The sequence below is a fragment of the Anas acuta genome, chromosome 3 (assembly GCF_963932015.1).
Source record: "Anas acuta chromosome 3, bAnaAcu1.1, whole genome shotgun sequence".
In the NCBI taxonomy this organism is placed as follows: domain Eukaryota; kingdom Metazoa; phylum Chordata; class Aves; order Anseriformes; family Anatidae; genus Anas; species Anas acuta.
The window spans coordinates 443,807-467,750 of NC_088981.1; the positions used below are offsets into that span (position 1 = coordinate 443,807).

At 41.2% G+C, this 23,944-nt stretch overlaps 1 protein-coding gene across 3 annotated transcripts in view; it reads right to left on the reverse strand.

Moving 5' to 3' along the window:
* Positions 1 to 23,944, reverse strand: part of RIN2 (Ras and Rab interactor 2) — an 87,706-nt gene that overhangs the window by 23,358 nt on the left and 40,404 nt on the right. For 2 of the 3 annotated variants that reach the window (XM_068675143.1, XM_068675142.1), the window contains exons 2-5: positions 11,451 to 11,545; positions 3,830 to 4,022; positions 2,880 to 2,991; positions 676 to 748 (exon numbers count right to left, since the gene is read on the reverse strand). In XM_068675143.1, the coding sequence (XP_068531244.1) occupies positions 676 to 748; positions 2,880 to 2,991; positions 3,830 to 4,022; positions 11,451 to 11,500 (428 nt within the window). In that variant the 5' untranslated portion in view covers positions 11,501 to 11,545. The remainder of the gene's footprint in view (positions 1 to 675; positions 749 to 2,879; positions 2,992 to 3,829; positions 4,023 to 11,450; positions 11,546 to 23,944) is intronic. The other variant, XM_068675144.1, reaches the window with a different exon arrangement.

The following is a 23,944-nucleotide window of genomic DNA, read 5'->3' on the forward strand; positions in this document are numbered from 1 at the left end:
ACTCATTCTCACATGCAGTTTTTCACTGCATACAAGAAGGTCAATGGGTGTTTAAAGGGAGATGCATGAATGGTGATCAACAACATAAGCCAAATCTAGTGTAAAAAGTTTTTCAGACAGTTTTTAAGGGACAAAGCTACTTAACCATATGTACATTGTGTGTCTACTACCATCAACCAACAGCATACCTCTTGTTCACCCCACTGGTACCATTACACCATCAAGCAACAGTATCTGCTGAACTGCAAAATCTGTAGGTGTAAGTACCTATACAATTAAGAGTAAATGACAGCAAACAGAGCACAGGAATCATACATATGGCTGATGGTGGAATAATTTTTATTACTATTTTTAAGGCTGTAAACAAGTCAACCATCTGTTGTAGTAAAAACATATCATTTTTATCACAAATATTCTCTAAGTTATATGTTTAACTGTTGAAAAAACAACAGCAAACAATACCAGGTTCTTGGAGTTTCAAGCAAATTCAAATCAAGCATATGAAGAAGACTGATAGCTAAAAAGTATTTGAAGAGACACTGCCCACATCATACTACAGACAATTCAGTCTAGAACATCATCATAGACAAAATATGCAGACAGATAATCCTTGACTCCTTGTACAAACTCATTGTGTACTGCAAGAAATTCCCACAAAACATAACACCATCTTACCTGCTAATACAATAAAAAGCAATGAGCCTGAATAAATCAGCAAAGCTTATTCCAGAGCCCTCCAAGGAAAATGCTGCAAAGAAAGTTACAAAAGGTACTGAGTCACACATCTATTCACTCTTTCTTAGAAAAAGTTTAGTTAAATTCATCTCTGATTTTTGCATAAAATTAGTAAGCTTGCATTATCAAACTAGCTACTGTATGGTTAACATAGAACAACTGTTTGGAGGAGTACATGTCTCTGCTAAAGCCCTTTTCAAAAATAGTCTTGCTGGTTGGTTGTTTTTTGCATTCAAAACATATGGTCTAATTTTTGGGACACAGATCAAATGTTATTAGAATTGCACAAGTTTTTGCCAACAGACAACAAATCAACAACTGAGGTTTTGTTTTACCCTGTGTACTAATATGCCTAATTTTAAGTCTCGTTGATTACACCGACAAACTGCGCTCAAGGACTACAAGATATCAAGCAGAAGAAGCTCCTGCTGTGACACAATCTAGATCTTTTACCTCAGTACATGACAGAGACCGGGACAACAGAAGGCCATTTATGAAATATAATGGCTGCATAAGACAGGTTCCTTAAGTACACAAATGATCTCGTGTAGCCTCAGATGACTTCTGCAAAGGGGTGAACATGGAGTCTGACTGCTCCAGCCCATCACAGGGGGGATGGGGGGTTTGTGGATGAGGCAGATCCCCTCATTTCAGTCTAGACGGGGAAAGCCAAAAGCCATGCAAGAGCTTCTGTTACATCAGCAATACCTCTTGGTGAGTAGCAGCAATGTCATTTTGTCAGTACTCCATGTTGCAAAGTCAGCTCCTAAAGCAAGGTCCCAGTGCTACTGACAAACTAGAGCAAAACTTAAGTCAGGTACTCTTTTTTTTTTTTTTTTTTTTTACCTAAACCTTACACTGAAAGACAGGTCAAGCTGGCCATTTACGTGCCTAGAAAAAGGTATTTCTTTAAGAGATGTACTAACAGTTCAGATAATCAACACACAGGTGACCTTGGCAGTTGAGAAGGTTGTTAAGAGATGTACATTCAGATCCCAGACTACAGTGAAAACATCAAATAGGATCGGTGAGTAAAAAGTATCAGAAGACACTTCCCCCTTGTGGTAAAATGTTACTCATGAAAGATAATGCAATGCTCTTTCATTTGCTAAAGGGGAGAGAGAGAATTCATTAGTATAACACATGCCTAAGGACACAACCATAGATCTCACAGATTAAATACATCTGTACTACTGCCAGTCAAGCAGCTTTCCACAAATAATAATTCACTTAGGTGAAAGAGCCTACTTTGTATCTGCATAAAAACAAACAAACAAAACCCAAAAAGGCCAACCCTATCACTGACAGCTTTCTCTTCTCTTTGTCATTCCTTCTTTGCAATTGGAACCAAAACCAGGCACACAATTTGTTGTTGCTGGAGAAAGAAGGGATAGAGAGAAAGGAAAAACTCAAATTAAATTAACTTAGGTCACTAATAGAAGTCAATTACAGACCCTCTGCCTGAGGGCAGTTTAACTGAAATTGTCAGTGGTTGTCTGTGGTTTTCACTGTCTTGTTACAATAAACCCCTTTGCTCCGCTTGCAGTTTCTGCACCACATACACTCACCACTTGCAGCTTCCTTTTTCATTCCTATATCTCCAACATTTTTTTCACATCCTCTCTCAAAAGAGATGAGTGTTTTGAAACTGACTGAATTCTAACATTTCTATTAGAAAACAGTGAATAAACATCAAGTCATTACTGATCTCACAACACAAGCAGTTTTAGCAAAGAGTTAAAATCCACCTATTCATTGCATTTTAAATAAGAACAAAACACATCTGTAAATTTTTCTGTCTATAATAAGAACAGTTACCTTAGTACAATGAGGAAATGTGACGACAATTCATTGACAGCAGACAGGATTAGACCCTGTGTTTCTACACAAGTGGATAACTAGACAATTGCCAACTGATATTCTAACTGGGTCCAGCACAGACTTCAGAGTATCTTCCCTTCCCCTGGGTATGCCTGACCCACTTGCAGAGTTGCCCATACAATCCTTCTTGACCTCAGCAGATGACACGGCAGGCAGTCTGAGACACAATTTTTGTGACTGGATATCTTCTGCTGTAGGTTTCACCAACATAGACTGCTACTGTCTCATGCAGGTTGACAAATAGCTGAAATCTTAAAACTTACTGTATGTGCTTTCTTTTATTGCAAATTCTTTTAGGCAGGACCCACAGTCACTGGGCAGACGCAGAGATATGACTTTCTTCTGTAGTCTTGCAGATTTCCTAACCAGAAATATCTGTTGTAGAGAAGGGAAAGAGATGTGGTTTTAACTTTACCACATATGCCTTAAAAGAGAGAGATATTATAGACAAAAGGAACCATAACAACTTCATGATCTTTGATCTCCTATACAACATCTCAGAATTTCATTCAATCATTCCTCTATCATGTCCAACAGCTTGGTGTAAAACAGTAGTAGAACATTTAGAAAAGTGTTTCATCCTTTTGTAACACAGACATAACACCAAGTCCGTTATGTCCTTCTGTAAGCTCTCTACAAAAACACAAAGCAAATCCCAGTTTTGAGTCAAGCTACAAAGTCCTGGGGAGACTGATGGCGGAGTACTCCTGTGTTGAACAAGCACATTTGTGCAATCCTTCTACATGAGGATGGAGGCAGCGGCAGGGTGCAGAGAGAGTCCACCAGCCTTAGCTGAGCAGAGAGGGCTTGTTTTTCCCATTACAGAAGCTTCAATGCAGGTACTACAAGATACCAATGTATTTCCCATTTAGTACTGCTGTCCCCACATGGAAAAATGCATCTGATACAACCCTGCATAGCAAGGTCTACCTCTGGTGCTCTAATTGTAGCAGTCTAGTTCTCAGCTGCGGAAGACCCCAACCTAGTCCCCAGACATACCAGCCCAGATAAAGGGTCAAACTCCAGCTTGTCCAGCTGCCAAACACGCAGGAATCTCTCACTTGGACTATCCAAAGCACACGCTGAAATAGTTTTGTAGGTGTTGGTTTCACTGGGTTTTGTTTGTTTTAATGGAGTGTGTTTATGTGCCTGTGTGTGTTAATTGTATTTTATGACAAACAGTTGTATCAACAAGCTGAAATTAACTTCTTACCCCAGCAGGCTGGGCACGCAGAATTTCCATGGCTTCAGCATCGTTCAGGCCAAGCTGCAGCCACACAGGATGAGTATGAAGGAGTTTGTCCAATATGCTTAGCTTGTTGGATAGGCTGTCATATCCAGAGTCACGGGGGCAGCCTTTTACATCCTTTTTCTCTGGAGAGACATTACCCATGTCCTTTACTAGACTACAATTAATACAAAACAGTGAAGTTAGATATGTTAGTCACCTATAAATAGTTGCTCAGTTCAGCAAACAGTTATCACATGACTAATAGCACTGCTGGCACCCTAGGTAGGTATTTCTTCTATTAAGAATTCATATAATTAGTATACACAAATTCTGTTATCTGTATGATTTCTCTCCTTCACTTGCCCTCAATTTAAGTTAATTTTAAGATAAAGCCTTAGCACTTAACTCTTAGCTTACTGCAGTTCAGTAATTCCTCCAAACAGATATATATATATATGCATACATGAACTGATTTAACATTTCATCTTATTTCTCATGTGTGTGTGTTGAAAACCCTAGTAACCCTCTCTTCTCTAGCACAAGTAACCCTCCCTAAGGCACAACTTCACTAAGAAATCACCTACAGTCAGAGCATTTTTTTCAGTCTGTACTCCAAATTCTCAGCGTATTTACATTTTTCCAATTAAAGGACTTTTCCTCACAATTCAGTACTACACCTCTCACAATAAACAAGCAAGGAATAGTGAGTATATTTATACTTCCAATTCCTTTGGCTCTGGATTGACTGCTACGTGAGCAATGAAGGCAAAAGCCAAGCTAAGTCAATGTGTCAAACTAAGGTCATTTTTTTTCCTCTAGTGTCAGGTCAGTTAGAGTTACTGATAAATTCAGCAATAAAGGCTGCAGATGCTTTTAATGCACTAAAAATCCAATGAAAAGTACTGCTTCAGGAGCCACTTTTGTTATGCAAAGTTTCCTCACCATTCATGCACTGCACAACACCCAGTACAATTGTATGTGTATCACTGGCTCAAATTCCTCATTTTTGAGCTAAAGTATATCCTGATATTCTTCCAGAGCTAAAAATTACCACAGAACAGTTACTCCAGTAACAGCACTCCTGGTAGTGATATTAGCACACAGACAAAGACCAGCCTGTTTCAGGATCTGACTCAGTAAGATGTCAGGTGCAAAGGCTCTGTTTTTCCTTCTGCCACCAGAAGAGGCCCTGAACAGCAGAGGGCAATGCAGATGCATTTCTGCACTGCAAACTACTTCGCAACAATTCTGGACTGCCTTTTAGACAGGCAGTAAGTGTCACTGACAGCATGTACCATCTTTATTATGCCAGATACAGTAGCCAGAGCAAGTGAGGTAGAGACTTCAGCACAGGAACGCTGAATAATAAAGAAATAAAAACAAGCAACAAGAACAACAACAACAAAACAATGAATCAAATGTTCCCCCCCCCCCCCCCCAGCTTTGGTCAGCATCTTACATGTACATCATCTCTGGATAGGGCTAGAAAGGAAAATAAATGGGGTGGGAAAGTGCTTGATCTTTCTTTCCTTGCATGGTTATATGAAAACAGTCACTGTTATTAAAATTTCTCATTACCTGGATCAATTATCACTACCAGATCACCTATGTGCCTTCTCCCTTACTTCTGTCCTCATTCTCTATTTGCTTGTTTATGATGTAACACCTTTTAGATTTGCAAGGCATCTATAATACAGATACCTTACATCCTCAAAAGCTGACAATAGGCCTTCCAGAGACACAGAATACACAAGAAATGCTGTGTGCAGAAGAGAAGTAGTATTTACATAAATTATGACAGGGCTCTAAATCTGCTGTAATACAGATTCTGGGTTTCCCTTTTTCTACCATGGTCCCAGCAAAACCTAGTATTGTAGCATATGCATCTCCACAAAAGTCAAATCACGAATCACAACAGTGTTTTCATGAGCTGTTCCTCCAGACAATTTTATGCAGAAACTTTCCACTCCCCTTCAGAGTCAGTAACATCGAGCTATGTTACAAACCAGAGATAGCTGGGGCAAAATGAGTTACAGACACTGGCTGCAGTCTTAACTAGATATGACTTGTTTCTGTTCCTAGCACAAGAGGTGGGCACTAAAGAAATTGCTGAGGAAACCCGTACAAAAGGGAAATGACTTCGCCTACAAAAGAAAGTCTGGTTTCTCTTCAGATCGTATAAATCTTACTATGATTCTATGAAGTCACATGCAGAAGAAGGTGCATGACTGTATCAGCTACAAGGTCAGGCACTGTTTGATACCAACAAACGACATGAGGTTAGTAAGAATTTGCAGACATACCTGGGTCACAGCACTCCTCTGCTGTATGGGTGGCTAATTGTTGTCAAACACACTCCAAGTGTTACAAATCAGAAGAAGAATTTGAATGAGGAGTTCCCAGATTCTTTGGAAACCCCAGGTACTTATGTGCTCAAACCATGTGGTCCCATCCAAAAAGGGATGCAACTCATGAGTCCATACCTTACTGACCTAGATACACATGCAGCACTAAGCAGCACCTGCTCCCACCCCCCAAGAAATAAGCCAAAGATTACAAGCATCTGATCAGGATGAGATTTTTTGCTGCTCCTAAAAACAACCAATTCATGTGACTCTGATGTATCGTAGCTAGATCAGTACTAGTGTGTTACTGCAATCCCCAGGAAGGTGAACTAGGAACAAGCAGTGTTCAAACAAATATTTCCTATCCGGACAGTAAAGAATAACACTACTGAGCACCACTTTTTTTTTTTTTTTTTTTTTTAATTTTTCAGATTATTTTGATTAGCAATCTAGGCACTACACAGCTAAGTCTTGACACATGGAAGTTCCTGAAATTTGTTATCACTTAGGTTGTAAAATTATTTGGGACTGGGATTTGTGTGTTGCTTCTTTGGAAACAATATAGCATGGAAAGAAGAACCACACAAATTCATCATAATCACCCGATTAATTTAAGCAAACAGAAGAAGTTGCTGTAACCGCTGTACTAGCAAAATAAGCTGCATATTATGCAACAATTAAATTTTTCCTCGTTTTTTCTTTTTCATTGCTGTTTTTGGTTGGGGAGGAGAAGTGTTACTTGTGTTTTTTTTTTATTTTCTTTTTTTTTTTTTTTTTAAGGCTAACTCCCAGTAAAAGACAATAAAAAAGGATAAATAAGAGGTTGAGGCCTGTAATCAGAATGTTCTTCTCCCTCATACCCACAAGGCTATAACACATCTTGATCACATCACTACAACACAAGTGCTCCTGTCCAGCCCCTCACTCCAGCCTTATGTGAGATTTTCTTTTGGTCTCCATCTGTGTCTTGCTCTGACCTAAGAGCTACAAATCTAAGCTTTCAACAAAAATCTAAGCTTTCAACATTTCTCCCATTTTTTGTGGGACCTGGGACAATTACACAATCTGCTCCCTACCCCTCTGTACCTTCTGTGTCTGCATTGACAGACGCTGACCTGAGGAAGTGATTTCTCTCTTTGGGAGTCAAGGTGCATCCAGCTAATGTGCCCATCCTTTGAGGATGACCAATGCTGTTCCATAGGTTCACAGTGTTGCATGAAAACTGCTCTAGGATTTCCCCCCCTCTCCCTAGTGAACAGTCACAGAATTTACCTGCACTTCTAGGAGTATGAGAGGTGCCGTGAGGACCTAGATGACCACATCTGCTCCCTTGTTATGGAGAAAGCTGGATATCAGCCCACATGAGAAAGCAGCCTTGGGTTTAGTGTATCATCCCCGATGCACTCACTAGCCAGGAAGAAAGGGTTTGTGCCTAGTCGTGAGGAAGGGTAGGGTCTGATGCTATAATCAAGATAAGGACTTGTACTTGAACACACAGCAATACAACTTAACAAGCCTTGCACAACACAACTTTGCGTCCAGATTAATTTTTCTCCCACCCCACTGTTACTCAGCAGCAAGGAATATTCCTCCTGTTTGTTGCCATCTCAGTCACAAGGGCAAAGAGTGAGGCAGATGAAGTGAATCTTCATAGAACTGCAAAGGGATGAGTGTGAACCTTGCTCTAGTCCCACCAAAGGCCCAACCCACACTTAATTCAGTATGACTCCCTACTGCAGAAGGGTCTGGATTTCTGTAAATCCTGCACTCTAACAGGTCTTAATTTCACCAGCCAAGTCAATACAGTCATATCAAACATGAGCTAAGAGAGGGCTCAAAGTCTCAGAAGATAACCTCTGCACCTCAGAAACTGGACTGTCACATTTTTCTCCATCCCATAACTGCTGAAGGGACAGAACAAAGCTGCTGAGAAGGTTGCTGAATACCTACCTACCTGCTGACTATCTACACCTGTCAATGTTAGAGAATCCAATGCAGAACTGCCAAGATAGTTAAGGGACTGAAACACCTATGGGGAAAGGCTGAGAGAGTTGGGACTTTATAGCAGGCTCGGGGGGGATTCCATCTGTGCCTTATGAACACCCGAAGGGAGGTGCAGAGCCAGGCTCTTCTCAGTGGTGCCTGGAGACAGCACGAGAGGCAGCAGGCACAAACTGGAATGCAGGAGGTGCCCCTCAAACACCAGGAACGCTTCTGTGCTGGGCAGGTGCCACAGCCCTGGCACAGGATGCCTGGAGGCAGTGGGGGTATCCTCCCTGGAGACCTTCAGGAGCCACCTGGACATGGTGCTGGGTGCCCTGCTTGGTGGCCCGGCTGGGTCTGGGGTTGGGCCAGATAGACACAGAGCTCTCTTCCAACCTCAACCATTTCATGATAACAGAAGCAAATCAGTGTGCAAGACACAGAAGAAAACTACTTAAATTAATAATCGATGTGGAAAAAACATAGAAGACTAATGCATGAAGGTTGTCCATTGCAAAACAAGTGAGGAACAAGGTTCTGCCCACATTTCTGTCACAACAGAGCAGGGAAGAATAAGCTTCAGCAGCTGACAGCAAAATATCCCTGAACCATTTAACAGGCACCAAATGTTACATACAAACTGGGGCTTTAGAAACTTCCCTACAGAGGAAGGGCTGCAAGCTTCTTCCCCCTCACCTTGTGTGTCTGTTGCCTTTGTAAACAAGAGATTTAGAGCCCTCGAGAGAGGCTGAATGCACCCTACAAGACCATCTGAACACCACCAGCCATGGCACACTTACTCCAATGGCTGCCCAAAGGAATGCTTACACTCCTATCCTACATGGACCTGGGCTGTCATGCCATACAGAAGCTCTCTAGCTACCCTTTCAAAGGCCACCACTACGGTGCTGATCAGAAAATTATCCTATTTATGCCCTTTTTCTGACAACTTCACTCACTTGCATTACTTAGATACGTGTCTGCATTGGGCAAAAGTCCAGGCATCAAACACCTTGGCACCATGGAATATTGAAAATGATGACATGAGACTCCCATTTCCAATGTTTTAACAAGCCTTTTTTTTTTTTTTTTTTTTTTTCCCAGGGCATTTACACACTTACAACCAAAAGCTGTAGGCCCCAGTTACTCAAATCATTATCAGTATTACTTGGGCTACAGGTGTCAAAAGAGACGAGATGTCAAATATAATCAGGGAAATCAAGTGTGAAAGTCACCACGCAGCCACAAAATTCACTGAAGCTGTAGACATGCATCTTCATATACTTATGTTTCTGAACACAGCTGAGACCTCTTGCAAATGCTGCCTTTCTAGAACTAACTACCCTGGGTGCATGTCGATATAGGCAAAGAAGGAAAACTAGCAAGAATAATACACGTTCCTTTTAGCTCAAATTTCTCTACATTCAAATCCAATGCGATATTAAGATACCAACTTCTGAACAGCAGCATACACAGTAAATAAAAGCATCTTATATTAGTTACAGTTTTTAAATAATTACAATGAAACAAAGTTATAATAGCAAACATCCTTTAGGGGAGTCCAATTTTCACGAAGCAATCTGGAAAGCCTTAGTTGAAATAACAAATCTTGCTTTGTAGCTCTACATAATGAAGAGGTTATCAGCGTACTACTAATTAGATAATTTCCACTACCTTTTTCCTTACATAGAAGTATGCACTTCAGAATCACATACTCATAAAACTTGACCGTGATTCATTTATTGAGATTCCATATTTTACATTTAAAGAAATAAATAAATTATTGGATGGCTACTGTTTCAACAGGAAACAAGTGTTCATGGAAATTGCATTATTCACTTTCTGAAGTCAACTTTACTTGCAAATTTTAAACAAAATATATTTTGTATTCCAAACTAAGAGATTTAGTTTAAAGAAAATATATTAAAAAAAACTATCAGTAAAAATCAGAGAATTTAATTTGACTGATTCCAGCTAAGTGCTTCCATCAAGATTTTAGAACTAGTATATCTTAGTCTTTCAAGTTTATGGTGCATCCAACAACACATGAAGCTTTTTCTTAACTCAAAATTAGTTAATGATCATTGAAATTAATTAGGTGAATCCACTGAAATCCAGAAAGTATCCTTTCTTCCTCTGTAGAAGAAGTGCATTGTCAAAACCTTTAAAACAAAAATAACGTGCAATCTGGTCCGTAGCCAAGGACTTTGAGCTCATCTGTCTGATACTCTTTACCACTTGTAAACAACAGTGCTGCTCAGTTTTATGTTACACGAGTAACTGAAATGCAATGGAGTAAGTTTTAGCACACTTCAAAGGTATTTACAGAAATAAAGGGGAAAAAATAATACACCACAGATATAATTCCACATAACTATCTACTTTGTTAACTCACTGCCTTGTAGAAGAGCAAAACCCTCCAGGGCTGGCCTTGACTGTGCAGTCAGGTAGGACAGAACACTTGCATCAGTATCTCCTCTTGCAACTAGTATTTGAGTAGTTAAGTTAAAAAAAAAAAAACTTCTTAACACAATAGTTATAATTTCAAATATCCTCTGGATATAAATTTGTCAGACATTAACAACCAAGAATAACAAAAAACAAACCAAAATGCTAAGGTCCCCAGTATGCCCACTTAAAGTCACATGTTTAAATAACAAATTTACACAATCCACACCTACATGACATAAGCTATTTCAAAAAGCCCAAGCTTATGTCTGCATTATAATATGCATCTCAATTTTGAAGTTAACAAAATGCATCCTTCTACTGTTTTTGTGTTTTAAAACTTGCAATATACATGTAAATGAGCAAGAATATATTCCACAAAAATGCGAGTTCATAACAGTCCATATTTTCCTTGCTAGCCTGAAAAGATGAATGTTATTCTGGGTTGAATCTTCACAAAGACATCTCGAGCAACGTACATTTTTAGTCTTTAACAATGTGAAACCAAAGCTCATTGCCATAAACAATAGGAACATTAGTAGTTTCCTCCTTTAGACATTCATCTGTGTCCTAAGTTTGTAACAAGGAAGCAGAAATGAAGTTCAGTTGCATTTTAGAAGGTATTAGAGCAAATACACAGAACAACTAACCTCTGAGCATTTCTCCAACACAAAGGCAAATTCCTTTATCCAAGAGCAAGATTACCTATACTCTTTGTTCCTAGGACGAAAAGTGCTAGGACATAAACCACCCAAGAAATCAGCACAATAAAAACATTCCTGCCGTGGCACACCTCCAGGAACTTTGAGAATAAGCATTTTAATCACCTTTGCAAATCTGCAGATTCATCTTCCACTGTGAGATCTGTCTGTACCATCTCGTGTTTCAGTTCTCCGATTTCTGAGGCAATTGTGTCAATGAGCTAGAAAGGGACAAAAATAGTATGACGTCAAGTGAGTGGAAGAGGTGTGGAAAAAAAGCCTGGGCAAGTTTAGTCACCAGAGATTACAAACTTTTTTTAAAATCATATCCTATTTGGACTTCCCCTTGCAAAGGAAAAAGTAAGGCTTGGGAACACTTATAATTGTTCTTGGAGAAAGAATAATTCCTGTTTTGTGCCTGTACAAAACCTTCCAGACTGGTCAGCTTGTTTTTTATTATTATTATTTTTATTTGTGTTTTTATTTCAGAAGGTACACTGAGCCATCATTACAGCATTTCAGTGGATAAATAGTAACAAAAACCACAACGAAATGGAAACTGCTTTTCACATTAGGCCTTAAATTGCACTTGAACAGAAGGACTTAATTAAAAGAAAACTGCACTGTAAAACTTCAGCGCATGTGGAACACAATCCTAACTCTGGACACTAGGTCAGGAATCTCATTTTGAAGTAGGCAAGATTAGCAATAAGGCTGCATACCGACAACTGTGGCATTGGCTAGCCAGATGTCTGGGAGATGCTTTGTTGAGAACATGGCAGATGTTAACTGTGAAGCTCACGAGACTCGCTGCCTTGGACATTCATTGCAGCAACTGCATCAAGTTCGCTTGACAGGCAGCGCAGTGACAACATATACATAAAGCTTTGTGCAGCGTTCATCCCTCCTGCTCAGAATGGAACCTGACGAAAGGTTTGTAGTGATGTAAGCTCCACCACCACCCCAGCACCTCACAGCGAGCAAACTAAAATCCCAGCAGATGAAGCAAAACCAGCTTTCCGCTCCAGTTAAAACAGTTGTCCTCTTCTCACCCATGATGCAGCCCTGTATAGGAGCACTTTCCAAGGCTTCTCATCATCAAGCAAGTTTTTTGATACCATTTTACATATTTTCTTCTACCTCAGAAATTCACACCCTACTTTATCATGCAGCTTTACTCTAATTCAAAGCTGCAGGTTCTATTAACAGAAGGCCAACTACAATCCATTTGTTTTAAGTGAGAATTAATACATGCTACGTTAACACCACAGGCCTCTTCCTTTCAAGGTCAGCACTCCCCACAACAGTGCTGTACCACCGGTGATACCGCTTACAGAGATCTTCCTCCTGCTGCCTCTCAAACACCCCGTGAGTCACTGCTGCGAGACATGAGCAATGCCTTCCTGACCACAAGGAGCAGCCGTGAAGGAACCCGTGCTGCCCTGACAGAGCAGAGCAGTTCTGTGCAGGACTCATCACCTCACAGGCCATACTCCCACCAGTACAGTGCCTCAAAAATAAGCTGTGCTGATGGAGGGGGAGAAGGGACCAACCTCATGCTACAGTGTGCTGCCCCCAAACGCGGAGGCTCTGCTCAGTTCCTCAGGCTGGTGTGTCTGTTTGTCCAGCCCTCAGGAAGGAGGTGGTTCAGTTTGCTGAATAGCAGAAGCTATTCATGTGAATAGCTGCTTTCACATCGGGCTAGTTTTCCACTGGTGTCTTGACCAGAACCTGCTCTCAGAGGGTGTGAGACAAGCTCCAGAGCAGACTGCAGGAAACAGAGGACAGCCTCAGGCTGGGAGCAAGCCTGCTCCTTTCAGGTCACTAGATGCCATCAGCCCCAGGGTGCTGCCGCATCGCATCTCACAAGCAGCCTGGGCATTTGGGCTGGCTGTGCTGCCTCAGAACAGAGACTTATGCCCCTGCTTAGGCATCCCAAACTGGCAATGGCATCAGACATCCCAAACTCGATAATCTGACCAGGAAGTGTCTGCAATTCAGACCATTCAGCTTTTTCAGCCATCTACTCACTAACAGGAAACATACTTTTGGACTGACACTAACAACAAGAAAATTAACTACCAGCCTCCGCAGGGAATAAGAAACCACACACTCCTATCGTGCACTGTATTCAGAGTGTGTGTATGGGCATGTGACAACTCCCAGGTTATTTTAAAAAGAAAAATATTTGATCAGACTGACACCTGAAATTATGACAAGCTCTGCCACGGTTTGAAGTCAAACATTAAAAGAACGAAATTTACGTAAAAAATTTAATAACCTGATTGTTTGGTAGCCAAAGACTTCTGTAGATCAGTACTTTTTCTTTAAAACAGGAAGAACAAACTAGAGATGATGCGTACTTAACCAGATTTTGGTTTCTCAGCAGCAATCCTTTTGTATCTGTAAGCAGATAACACTGTTCTCCCACTTTGCTTCATCCACTAATTGAACTCTAAGTAACTTAATTCAAGACACAGAAGCTGATCAGAAGTCTAACAAGACAGAAAAATGCATTTCTCTTTCAAGCTGTGATTAAATAGTAGAAGCGGGAGGATCAGCTCTATTAGGTCTCAGTCTCTGAAGAATGATCTATTGCAATCTGTAGCTGCAGTAAATACTCAAATTGTTCCATTAGTTTCAAACCCAAGTGTTTTCATAAACCTTATTACAGTTAGTTTTAAATAACTAAGAGCACTCTAAAACATTGACACAATGTATTTCTTGCTATCAAGATATATGAAATACAAGTAAAAAAAGGCTAATAAATATATGTTGTGAAAAATATACAGTACAAAGATATGATTTTTCCATTTTTATATAACAAGTATACAGAAAAAGCAGAACGTTCTTTTGGTGAACAAAATCCATTCCAGGTCTAATTACAGCCTACCAGTTACTTAAAAATTTTCCTCTTCCATTTTAAAATCACATTTCATAAGTGACTGAACTGTAGTATGGATAGACAAAGGGTTTGCTTTACTTCAATAAATAGATTTGTTTTTAAGTATCTGCTACGCTTCCCCGGTCTTCATTTATAGTTAGATTTGTTCTAGTGCAATGAGGTAGTCAAATGCTCATACAAGCTGCTACTGCTAAATAAGATACACCAATGAAGAAGCAAGTCTCACTATGTTACCTACAGCTTTTGTAGTCTTCTTATCCCCTCTAGTTCTCCTCAAGCTTTTCATTTCAGTTCATTTAAAACAGCTCTGTTTTAGCACCATTTACCTCTTTAGCACCACTTTTTTGTGTTTTTTGTTCCTCACGCCTTTACTTATGTCTTGGCACATACCCACATCTTCCCTGCTCCAGATTTTCTGTCCTCCATTCAGAAGCAACATGTTTTTAACCTAGTCCCTTTTACAAGTATGCAAACAAAACACTTGCAAACTTTAGCCTCAGAGTCAGGAAACCAAACTTTTAGGTGAAGTAGACAGACTTAATTAAGGCAGTATCCTTTTTGCAATAGACAAAGGCATTAGGTTTCCATCTTCCATCCTACTCACAAAACAGTAGGTTTGCTGTATGAAATCCTTACAGTCTTTTGGGCAGCTGTAGAGGCATTCCGTCTTTCTGTCTACTATGAAGCTTTCAGTATTTTCATTTCTCCTGACCTCACACCTGCTGCAATAAGATAGCATGCAACACTTAGTACAGCAACTTTCTGTTGATGTTAAAATATCTCCAAAATTGTACCTGACCCCAACTAACAGTTATGTTACTATTTGAACTGATGAGATTATAGCCTATTCTCCTTCAAGAACAGAACCTTCTTCCCGCAATAACAGCTAAAAATTATCTTTTCTAATGAATGAAGCAAGCCTCAGATTTTAAATCACGGCATTCCCTGAAGACACTTCATATTCACACTATGTGAGAGTGAAGTTTTTCAATCACAAGCAGTTGTGAATATGAGCAATGTAGCTACCTCTAAATAAGTAAGTTAGGGCTTCCTGGTACGGCTTGCCAGGAATCACCCTGGAAGGAAGGTGCCTCTGGCTGTCTACCAGCACACAACACAAGTCAGAGCCCGAGATCTTGTTCTAGACAGCAACTGATTCAGAAAGATCAGAAGCTGTATTCAGTGTTTAAAATACAAAGTCATGATGTCAACCACTACGAATCTCACTATATTCACAGAATCACAGAATTTCTAGGTTGGAAGAGACCTCAAGATCATCGAGTCCAACCTCTGACCTAACGCTAACAGTCCCCACTAAACCATATCCCTAAGCTCTACATCTAAACGTCTTTTAAAGACCTCCAGGGATGGTGACTCCACCACCTCCCTGGGCAGCCTGTTCCAGGGTCTAACAACCCTTTCAGTAAAGAAGTTCTTCCTAACATCTAACCTAAAACTCCCCTGGCGCAACTTAAGCCCATTCCCCCTCGTTCTGTCACCAGGCACGTGGGAGAACAGGCCAACCCCCACCTCACTACAGCCTCCTTTAAGGTACCTGTAGACAGCGATAAGGTCGCCCCTGAGCCTCCTCTTCTCCAGGCTGAACAAGCCCAGCTCCTTCAGCCGCTCCTCATAGGACTTGTTCTCCAGGCCCCTCACCAGCTTCGTCGCCCTTCTCTGGACTCTCTCGAGCACCTCCATGTCCTTCTTGTAGCGAGGGGCCCAAAACTGAACACAGTACTCGAGGTGCGGCCTCACCAGAGCCGAGTACAGGGGGACGATCACCTCCCTAGCCCTGCTGGCCACACTGTTTCTGATACAAGCCAGGATGCCGTTGGCCTTCTTGGCCACCTGAGCACACTGCTGGCTCATATTCAGCCAACTATCAACCAATACTCCCAGGTCCTTCTCTGCCAGGCAGCTCTCCAACCACTCATCTCCCAGCCTGTAGCACTGCTTGGGGTTGTTGTGCCCCAGGTGCAGGACCCGGCACTTGGCCTTGTTGAACTTCATGCAGTTGGCCTCAGCCCATCGGTGCAGCCTCTCCAGATCCTCCTGCAGAGCCTTCCTACCCTCAAGCAGATCGACACACACACCTAACTCCATGTCATCTGCAAACTTACTGAGGGTGCACTCAATGCCCTCATCCAGATCATCAATAAAGATATTGAAGAGGACTGGCCAAGTACTGAGCCCTGGGGGACGCCACTAGTGACTGGCCTCCAACTGGACTTGACTCCATTTACCACTACTCTTTGGGCCTGGCTATCCAGCCAGTTTCTAACCCAATGAAGCGTGCGCCAGTCCAAGTCAAGAGCAGCCAGTTTCTTGAGGAGAATGCTGTTATTGAATTATATTGAATATATTGAATATATTATTGAATACTACTTGAGGATTTTATGTTAATGGAACAGACCGGCTGTAGGTTATGAGCTTCTGCAACATGCAACCTTGAATAAGGTTGAAGAACAGACTTTGCTGAATTAGCAGTGTGACTCTGATCCCTGTGGCAGAGCCTGACTGGTCCATGAAGGACCTTAAGAGGGTGTGAACCCAGGGCAGTTGCCCCCATCTCCTTGCACTGTATGGAGCCTGTCAGAACCCAAGGATGATTACATCAACGTCTTAAAGAAGGTCAGTCTCAGAATAATCAAGCTAGGATTGACCAACTGTTCATTTTCAAAGGATTATCATCATTACCAAATCGCCTAAAGGGATTACGATAGTTTTACCTTGCAAAAGATAAGTTTCTTTCAATATGGTCTGACTTCAGATTTCAGTTGTTTTCTTAAGACCCATGCACAGTGCATGGCAACCCCCTGGCTTCTTCAGAGAAGTCAGCCATCTGTGGAGAGAAGCTGATCTGGAATCATGGGGGGAGGAAAGTAGCGCTCCACCATCCTCCTCATGTCTTCTCTGGATCTGCAGTCATGGAAAGGCAGAGAGCTCAGACACCTCACGAACAGCCATGGACAGCAGCTGTCAGGCCAGGCCCACCCGGCCCCGATCACACACCTCTCCATGGGAGCAGCCACCTGCACCCAACAGCCCGCAGAAGGTGCAAAGATGGCACAGAGTGGGTAGCAGCTCCTTAGAGGCATGGGAGCACCAGGCATGGCGATAAGTAGCATGGGCAACACATACTTCAGCTTCAAACACGGGAGAGGGAAATGGTAACCAGAGTGGAGCACCCCTCTGTCCCACACTAGCTTGCAAATTGCAGGCTTTCAGCACCACAGCCCAGACTTCTTTCCCCACAAAACTTCCTATGCTGGCAACTGCACAGAGCTGCTATTCCCCACAAACAGGCTGCTGATGCATGACATAAAGCAGGACAGGATTGATCGGAAGTAGCTCCTCCTCAAGGAGGAGGCTTCCTAACTTTTTACACCCACAAGACAAGCAGTAGCCACAAAAAAACAACACAGCAGCAAATAGGCAGTGTTTTCTGACAAATCGGATCAGAGCAAGTGGTTCCTACACCAAGAGCTCACAAAACAGAAGAATTTTTCAGTATTTTTCCCTTGAAGCATACAGCAGGAGGAACGATGCACAGAAACATCCAGGGGCTTTCAGCCACCTCCTCAACACTTGCCTTGCTGTGTTAGCTAGCTGTTAACTGCTTAGTTGTATTAACAATCTTCAATCGTAGTTGGAAAAAAAAAAAAAAAACACTTGAAATAACTCCATCCCCCCAAAAAACAAACATCTTTGGGGACTCTGGAAAAGAATTCTAACCTAACCTGTACTAACAGCATGAAAACACAAAAATTAAGGCTAACACTTCACAGAAACATTTCATCTGTCAGTTTGACCCCAGAAGATGGAACTCATCCATAATGCAAAGGCAGAGTTTAAATACTGCAGAACACTGCCGTTGTTTGGTTATTTCTTTAATTCACTTGTACCTATTTTTCTGATGCTTACCAACATACACTTCATCTTTGCTAGTTATTTGTAGTTGTTTTTGCATATTTGCTATGCTTTGCTAACTGCCTTATTTATTTATTTATTTATTGGTCTGGAAAAGGTACTTGTTTAAGATTTAAGTTACTGAAAATAAATTTTTTTTTGGAGTTGTAACAACAAATCTGAACAGCAAAAAACAAGCATTGCAGACATCTTGAATTTTCTCTGTATCTTGAATGTACTGTTTTCTTGATGCTTTTTAATTTGCACGTCTGCCTTAAAGAGAACTTGTCAGAAGCTACTTTCTGCAGAGGAATTTTTCTGTCTCTAGTGCTTTTTATATATATATAAATATATATATATATATATATATATAGTAAAATAAAATTTAAGAGCTCTTTAAACAGCATGCTTCAAGCAGTCTTACGCTCATGCCTTCTTCCACAGGCTCTGTTTTTGTGTACACCATGTATTGCTCATGACACAAGGGAGCGCATCCTGGAGAAGCAGACAAGCTGAAGTGCTGAGATCAAACCTCATCAAGCCTGAACCTGATCTATAGTCTCCTAGAATATGGGACACTGCAATCAAACTGACTCATCAGAAACCGGCATGTACCACACCTGAACTGAAAAATTAATTTTTTGTTCCTAAATATATTAGATATATAAACAGTCAATATTTTCTGCAAATGACACTCAATGTTTCCTTAAATTATTTCTCATTAAAAAATTTTTTAATCAGGAGAAGAGTAACCATCTTTTGCAGTTGCATCATTTGGGGTATTCTTGCAATTAACTGATGTACCAGCACCTGACAAGTATTTCCCATTAAATGCTGTAAAGTCTACTCATGAATGTATGACATAATTTCTGGAGTATTTAGGATCAACAAAGCTGCTGGTCATTATAAAACGTATGTGACGCTTGCATGACTTGTGTTATACCGGATGAGCTTTTAATTATACATTTCTACAAAACGCTGGAAGGATCCTGGGTGTATAATAGTATTAGAGAACAGGCATTTCTGCTGCCTTTGTTTTAGTGGAAGGCTCAAACTGAATTCTTTAAACAGATCTCTCTGTTCATAAATTGTGCGATACCTATTTTGCTGAAAATGAGAAAACTCACCCACTGGTTTCAACAGACTTGAAATCACGTCCATAAGAGGCAGTGAAAAATGACTGAAGCAGACAGAAATACATTAGAGGACCCTGTCAGTGCAAAACAACGTAGATAAGAGCTAAGTCTGAAAAATCTGCCTGTAACTGATTCCTTCAGAAATATGAAATAAGCATCACCTTGCTTTGCTACAGAAACAAGAGGCTTTATAAATGGAAATGTATCTGGAAGGATGACATCATCTCAAGTGGTAAGGTAGTTAACAGTAAAACAGAAACAAAATTAAAAAGAACTTGTGTAACAGAGTAACTAGCCACTTTTATGTCTAATGTTCTCTCTTTTTGGTTTATTTCTGACAAAATACTGTTCTGTAAGTTGAAAAGAAACAAGAAAACCACTACTGTAAACCCAAATAATTATTATGACTCAGACAGCATGAATTCACAGAGCAGTCAGCATGATATTCCCTAGCCAAACCTATCCTTAACATCAGATTGTCACAAATACCCATGTACTAACTGTTTACACTCTTAAAATCCATGAATGAAATAACAAAATGCAAACACCTTAAACAACATTTCCTTTCATAATGCATCACGCTATGATTGTCAACTGATGCCTCCTTCAATAAGACTGGTCCCAGCTTTAGAAACTGGCAGGGGTGACAATGTAACTACTATACACAGACCACAACCATAATTATCCACAGCTCTCCAGTGTTCTGCCACTGAACACACACATCTCAATTCTACATCTTTCAGAATGTGACATGAGCAGCAAAAATCAAAACAGCGTCCGAGCTGCTCTCCAACATGTTTATGAGAAGCAATGAGCCCTCAAGGTGCTACAGGCACCTTTATGAAGCTGCTCTGTCTACACACATCATTGTTGTGCAGTGGGAAGTACAGGACAGAGGCAGGGCAGGGCCTCTCTGGAGCTCAGCATAGCTAGAGGTTGCTTTACTCATTCAGCTCTTGAAGAGCTTCTCAATTGAAAGCAGAAGCCACCACTTCATGGCAATCAAATTCCTGTCTTCAGTACTGAAATGTAAATAAGCTTGTAAAAGCAGTAATGGAACTGCGATCTTTAAAATCTTTAATGCAATCACATTAAAAGAGTCAACCAAGGTGACCACTGTAGAACGTTTCCAAGCTCTATGCTTAAAACAGCTAACAAGGAAAGCATTTCTAATCTGGCAAGGGAATACAGGCTAAAGACAACAAGGATCATCATCAGAAAGGACAAATGAGCTCCAGCACTTATCCAGCATCTCATTTTTCATTCTTGCTGGAGACCTGCATCCTCTTTAGCATTTCATCTTTTCCTTCCTGTTTTGATAAGCAGAGCATAGCAACCCTCAAAAAGCACCCTGTGTGATGAGATGGCGAAGTGCCAGAGATGAACCAAACTGGGAATGCTATTTCTGGGCTCATCTCTACATGTATACAATTAGATATTTTGATATGCGACTGCAATTGCTGGTTATTTTACTCAGTGAACTATGGATTTCTGAGACCACTAACACTATTCAGCATCTCATTCATCTGTAAGCAGCAAAGTTTTAACTGATACTTGATTTTGGTACAGAATTTAGTGGTGTAAAGTTTCTGATGCCAGTTCAGTACTGCTTGCAATTTAGTAATATTTTGATGAGAAGGTTGATTCAGTAAAAAGGATGTTTGTCAGAGACATGTATTCTGTTCCTTGTTTTACCACAGGCTCCCTCTGTAGCGGCTGGCAAGCGTTCCAGGCCCCAAATTACCCAGCCTAATTCCATCTTGGCTTCCCTTTTCCAGTTTGCTGGCTGAGCCTTCATCAATTGTGAGTACTAGGAATAACAACTTGGAAGAATTTACCCTATAAAGCACGCAGACCTTCACTTTTTGTAAGGTGGGGACAGTACTGTTTTCCTGGTGTAGTAACAGCTGGGAGAATGAGTGCAAAAAAAAAGTAAGAGACGGTTAGAAGCTACAGTAGTGGGAACTATTTAAGAACCAAACAGGAAAGGAAAGGTGGAGTTGTCTACTGGTAGTTGCTAATAACCTTTCTCATAAAAGTTACTGAGAACCGTAAGATACTCTTTTTGAGGATTTAAGTGTCCTGAGAAACTGTATGCCAGCATGCTAAAGTGTTGTTTTTTTTTTCAATTGTAAATGAACATGTACAACGTAAGAGCCATGTGTGGAAGCACGCTATGCAATCTGGGCACCTGGGAGAGCATTGTGAGGTAGAGAGCAGAGTGGGTAAAAGCTGTACCTTAATCACCAGGTCTCCTAAACACACCAATACAGGGCAAATTAAATTAAACAAACTCAAAAATAGCTACTCAAAATTAGCTATTCTAATAATTTTATAAATGCAGGAAAGGGGAAGGATAAAGGTAATCTACTTGTACAAGTGCACAAACATACTTGATCTGTACAATGCACAGGCGATGGATACACTGATTGCCTGAAGTTTCCAATTTGACATCAGAGGTTTCAAGCACAAATACAGACTGGGTAGAAAATGGATAAAAAGCAGCTCTGAGGAGAAAGACCTGGGGGTGTTGGTTGATGAGAAGTGCAACATAAGCCAGCAATGTGTGCTTGCAACCCAGAAAGGCACCCATACCCCGGGCTGTTCCAAAAGCAGCGTGGCAGCAGGGTAAGGGAGGGGATTGTCTCCCTCTGCTTTGCTCTTGTGAGAACCCCCTTGGAGCCCTGCGTTCAGCCCTGGGGCACAAGAAGGATGTGAACCTATCAGAACGAGCCCAGAGGAGGGCCACAAAGATGATAAAGGGGCTGGAGCACCTCTGTTACGAAGCCAGGCTGAGGGAGCTGGGGTTGTTCAGCTTGGACAGGAGAAGGCTCAAGGCAGACTTTACAGCGGCCTGCCAGTGCCTGAAGGGGGCTGCAGGAGAGCTGGGGAGGGACTTTGTCAGGGAGTGTAGGGACTGGACAAAGGGTAATGGCTTTAAACTAGAAGAGGGTGGATTTAGATTATATATAAGGAAGAAATTATTTACTGTGAGGGTGGTGAGGCACTGGAACAGGCTGCCCAGAGAAGCTGTGAATGCCCCATCCCTGGAAGTGTTTAAGGCCAGGTTGGATGGGGCTTTGAGCAACCTGGTCTGGTGGGAGGTGTCCCTGACCATGGTGGGGGATTGGAATTAGATGATCTTTGAAGTCCTTTCTAACCCAAACCATTCCATGATTCTATAATAAACTTAGGATTTTTTGATCAAACAAAGCAAGTTCCCAGGGATGATAAGAGATCTGAAAGGGTAGCTTTGCAGCAGCTTTTATTCTTGCTGTTCATCAGGCCACTGTCTTGCCAGCCCATACTTAGCACAGTTTAGTCCAACCTTAGTTTCTCAATTGACATTGCTTATCATAGCCTTAAACGGTCTAGAGTCTTCAAGTTGATTAGGCATACTGCTTTCCCAATCACTGGGCAATCGCATCTATGGCATTACAAACAGAAAGTACACAAAATACCTACTTCAGCATCCATTTTCTCCCCAAGAGTTAATTACACAAGGAGGTATCAATGCACTGCAAAAAGTTATTTGAGGATTTACTTACAGTCCCACTGACATTATTATTCCTTGAGCACGCACCTAAGTGACAACATAGAAATATTCCTCCTAGCTGAGACCATTTCTTGTGATGAAAATACAGCCATTCACTGGGAATTCACTCAGCAAAATCAAGAAGTAGTTCCTGTCCCCAGATGAATCCTGGCTCTTGCTGACCACACGAAGTTTTGAATGAACCGAAGAGCCAAATATGCTGTCACTACAGCACTGATCATTAGCTTCTTAGAGATTAGCCATGTAAGATTGCCTTAAGATAAAGAAAGCACAGAAAACACAAAACAAACATTTCTATGTGTCTGTGTCATTACAACAGCATTATGAAGCTGCTGACATAAAAATCAGTCCTGCACACTGCACTGGTGGTCATTGAAGCTCTGCGGGCTAATGGCACCAGCCACCACAACCATGTGGTTCCCTAGTGCCTATAGCCTATTGTGAATTTATTTCTATTTATTTCTATCCTGTTTCCTAGAACTTCCCCCAACCATTAGGGTACAATGGAGGCAGTAAAAGAAATGCATTCATCTCAGATGAACCCAGGAAACAGCCAAAACACACAGCACATGACTGTGAGGGGAGTGTGGTGCACTGGGAACAAGAGGCCGTAGATGCTACAGTCAGTGAACTGGCGGCCACTCGCCAATACTTAAAGCTTTGGCTGTTCAATCACATTTGCTGCAATACTAGAAGAAAAGCAGTATGCTTTAACACAAGCTGAGATGGCAGCACACATCGGCATCTTTCACAGGAAGAAGCTACAGCAGGCACAGATATTCTACAGGAAATAACTGAGATCAGTTAATTCAGTGCTCAGAAGCACCTGCTGATTTTTGCTCTGTCAAAAAGCTAAGAGCAAACCTTTGCTCAGTAAGGCAGCAACTGTGACCCTGGCATTATGCAAACAGCAGAATTCTGTTGCAGAACATACAAGTTCAGCTTCGCTGTATTTAACCCTGACCCCAAGCTGGTCTATGCAACACCTTACTCTGTTTCCTCACATCAGAAAAACACGCGTATCTTCCTAGCCAGCAGCAGGACACCATGGATTGATGGGTCAACATGCTTTCAGTACAGTGGTATTGTTTGGACAACATTTTCCCGGTCC